General features: G+C 33.3%; 1 protein-coding gene across 1 annotated transcript in view; it reads right to left on the reverse strand.

Annotated features, from left to right (window-relative positions):
- Positions 1-3089, reverse strand: part of LOC106870222 (EEF1A lysine methyltransferase 1) — a 318548-nt gene that overhangs the window by 10869 nt on the left and 304590 nt on the right. The window contains exons 2-3 of the mRNA XM_014916232.2: positions 2855-3061; positions 2285-2348 (exon numbers count right to left, since the gene is read on the reverse strand). Coding sequence (XP_014771718.1) covers positions 2285-2348; positions 2855-2873 — 83 coding nt within the window. The 5' untranslated portion in view covers positions 2874-3061. The remainder of the gene's footprint in view (positions 1-2284; positions 2349-2854; positions 3062-3089) is intronic.

The raw sequence follows: 3089 nt of genomic DNA on the forward strand, positions 1-3089 counted from the left end.
TTCTGAAATTTTCAATAAATACCTTCTAGAGTGTGTAGATTATGATTTTTTGAAATTTAATATGGTAAAAAAAAAAAAAAATTGGCAGACTCATACACATATATAATGACACCTTGGAATTTTGAAAAAAATTGTGATGTGTGTAAGTATTTATGTGAGTATGCTCACTATTTTTCTTTTCACAATAAATTCCAATATAACTGTAATTTACACACTCTGAGAAGTATTTGTAGAAAATTTCATTAAAAAATAGCCATTTTTCAGAAAGTTATGAGGAAACAAAGCCAACTTGTGAAAATTTTCTGAAACTCATCTTCCCACCTACAGAAATATTTTTTCGCAACAAATTCCAGATCTAGTCGGTTTGGTTGCCAGCATCAATTCTGTTCAAATCGATTTCATATTCAGTGTAATGATATACTATTATAGGCTAATGAATGACATGAAAATCATTTTTGCTATAAATCAATAAATAAAGAGTTATTTTGGTAATTTTATCCAATTGTAAGCCACAGACACATTCATGCCTGTTTCCATAGTAACAAGTGCAACATAAGAACTCTTTTGTCTGCGAGAAAGCATGTGTTGACAGATATATTGAAACTACTTGTTTTACCTATCTGTTGACAGTTGAGCATGCGAATTTATGAACTGGTCAACAAAATATTTGTTTTTTAATAATATTTAATTTGTAACATATTGTTCATCAGATTTGGGATCTAAGTTGGTTTGGCTGCCAGCATTTCAAAAATTAAAGTTTACAGAAATTTTTTTAATTTGGCACAATAATATACTTTTTCAAGCTGAATTGTGGGAGTCATCTCACTTTTTCCAGAAAAATGTTTTCAAAAAGTTATAGTGGTATAAAGTTTGATCATTTTCACCCAGTGAGGAAACAGGATTTGGAAGCTCTCATTTTGTGCATGACCGCACATTTTTAAAATTGTGCCAAATTTTAAAATTTTCGGTAAACTTTAATTTTTGAAATGCTGGCAACCAAACCAACTAGATCTCAAATTCCGATTATATCGGAATCAACACCATCTGAAGCGTATTTGCAGAAAATCTCATTAAAAAATATCCCATTTTTCTGGAAGATCCAAAGGATAAATTTTTTGAGCAACACCCGCACGATTTTCACTAAGAAAAAAATAAAAGAAATCGGATTTTTTGCGTGAAATCAAGAACCCTGACCTCCTAATGTACTGCAAATCCCTTATTTTGGTTTGGAAAAGGATGAGGGCGAGTGCCCCCGCCTTTTTCTGAACAAAATATGGGATTTGTAGCATATTAGGTCATGGTATTTGATTCCACGCAAAAAATCAGATTTTTTTTTTTTCTTAGTGAAAATCGTGCAGGTGTTACTCAAAAAATTTACCCAAAGTATGAGGGGGTGACACACATCTGTAAGAACGCCGCAGAACCTATACCTATATTTTACCTGCCACCCATTAATCACTGGGTGAGTAAGATTATTAAAGGTTATTAAAGGGTTTCTTAATCATCCAGTGATTAGAAATTATTGAGGGTACGTGACCTAGTGGTTGGGTGTTGCCTTCACGACAGCAGATCGTAGTTTTGATCCCCCCCCCAAAAAAACGCTTTAATTCAGCTTTTTTCGGAACCCGGATCTTTCTGATTTCGTCAAATCAGAAAGATCCCGGAACCCACTTGCAAGACACTGATCTACAATGTTTTCTTTTCAAAAATCAATAAGGTGTGATTTGAAAGAGGTTTGGCTCCTATTTTTAGCATTTCGAGCGGCCATGTAGAAGCTTCTTTCGTTGGCTTGGTAGTAAAGACTTCTAAATATTGGTTAGTTTGACTGTAATTTAACCAGACCTCCTTTCGCCTGTCATGATGAATGTACAAAATGATAATACATTAATCTAATTATATACAAAATCTAGTTGCAAACAATATTTTATTAAATAAAGTAACAGTTTACTTCCTGGTTCACTCTCACTCACATTATGATTTGTAAGTTCTGAAGTTTCAGTTTAATAAATTCAGTAGCCTATATGAACTTAACATTCGAATCTAGGCTTATATTAAGAAATAGTTATAAATGTTAATTACTAACAGAGTAAGAAATTTTGTTTTTTTGGCAGGCGAGGAGGTGTTATAGTTAATTATATAGGCTTCACTTATCAACAGATACGTTTTTCATCGACCTCGAAAGAACGAAAGTCACAAAAAAGAATGTTTGTAATTTAAATTCTTACTTAAAAGAGCTAGAATCGAATATGCATCATATATTACAAAATATATATTGTATACTTACTTAATCGGGTTCGTATAAAATTCATCCAGCGGGTTGACATCGGGCTGCTCTTTCGTTTCCATTCTTGAAGAAAGAAGCAGGAAACTTAAACAACATCTAAGTTTACAAATATCTTTATTGCTCTAAGGACACATAACTCTTATTGTTTGTGTCGCAACAAAAATGCATGCGTTGGTAATTTTATAAATCTTGAGCTGATTGCATAAATGTTGAAAATGAAATAACTTCGTTAATAATCTTAAATGACAAAATATTTTAAAGGATGAAAAATAAATTAGGTTAATGCTGACATTATTACCCGGAAACGAAATCGAAAAATTAAAAAAAATAGTGCAACGGGTGTAAACGAAAGGTGTAGAAAACGAATATGAAAACAAAAATGCGCAGAAAGCAACGGAGGGGTGGGGTGTTTAAGGAAACTTTATATATCTTTCAAACGACATACATTATGATTATTACGAAATTTGTGGGTAAAATCTCGGATCTATTTTAAAACGGGGGCGCCAGTTTTCATTTATGTTTTATGTAGTGTTTTTGGTACGGAAAGACTTTCAAACTTCGTATACTTATCTATTTTGGGCACTATCATGCTATTAGCTGTCAGAAGTGAAAGTGCTCACTGCTAGTGAAGTATCTGTCTGCCTGCCTGTCGATTCTTTGGCTACTGACAGCTAATACCATGACTGGCCGGAGCGAGCTATATGTCTATCTGTCTGTCTGTCTCTCTCTCTCTCTATCTATCTATCTATTACTCGAAAGTTCGCGCGTCCGCGCTAGCTAGTCGTGAGTAGAAAACACAAATTTA

This window comes from Octopus bimaculoides, chromosome 4, assembly GCF_001194135.2.
Source record: "Octopus bimaculoides isolate UCB-OBI-ISO-001 chromosome 4, ASM119413v2, whole genome shotgun sequence".
Taxonomy (NCBI): Eukaryota; Metazoa; Mollusca; class Cephalopoda; order Octopoda; family Octopodidae; genus Octopus; species Octopus bimaculoides.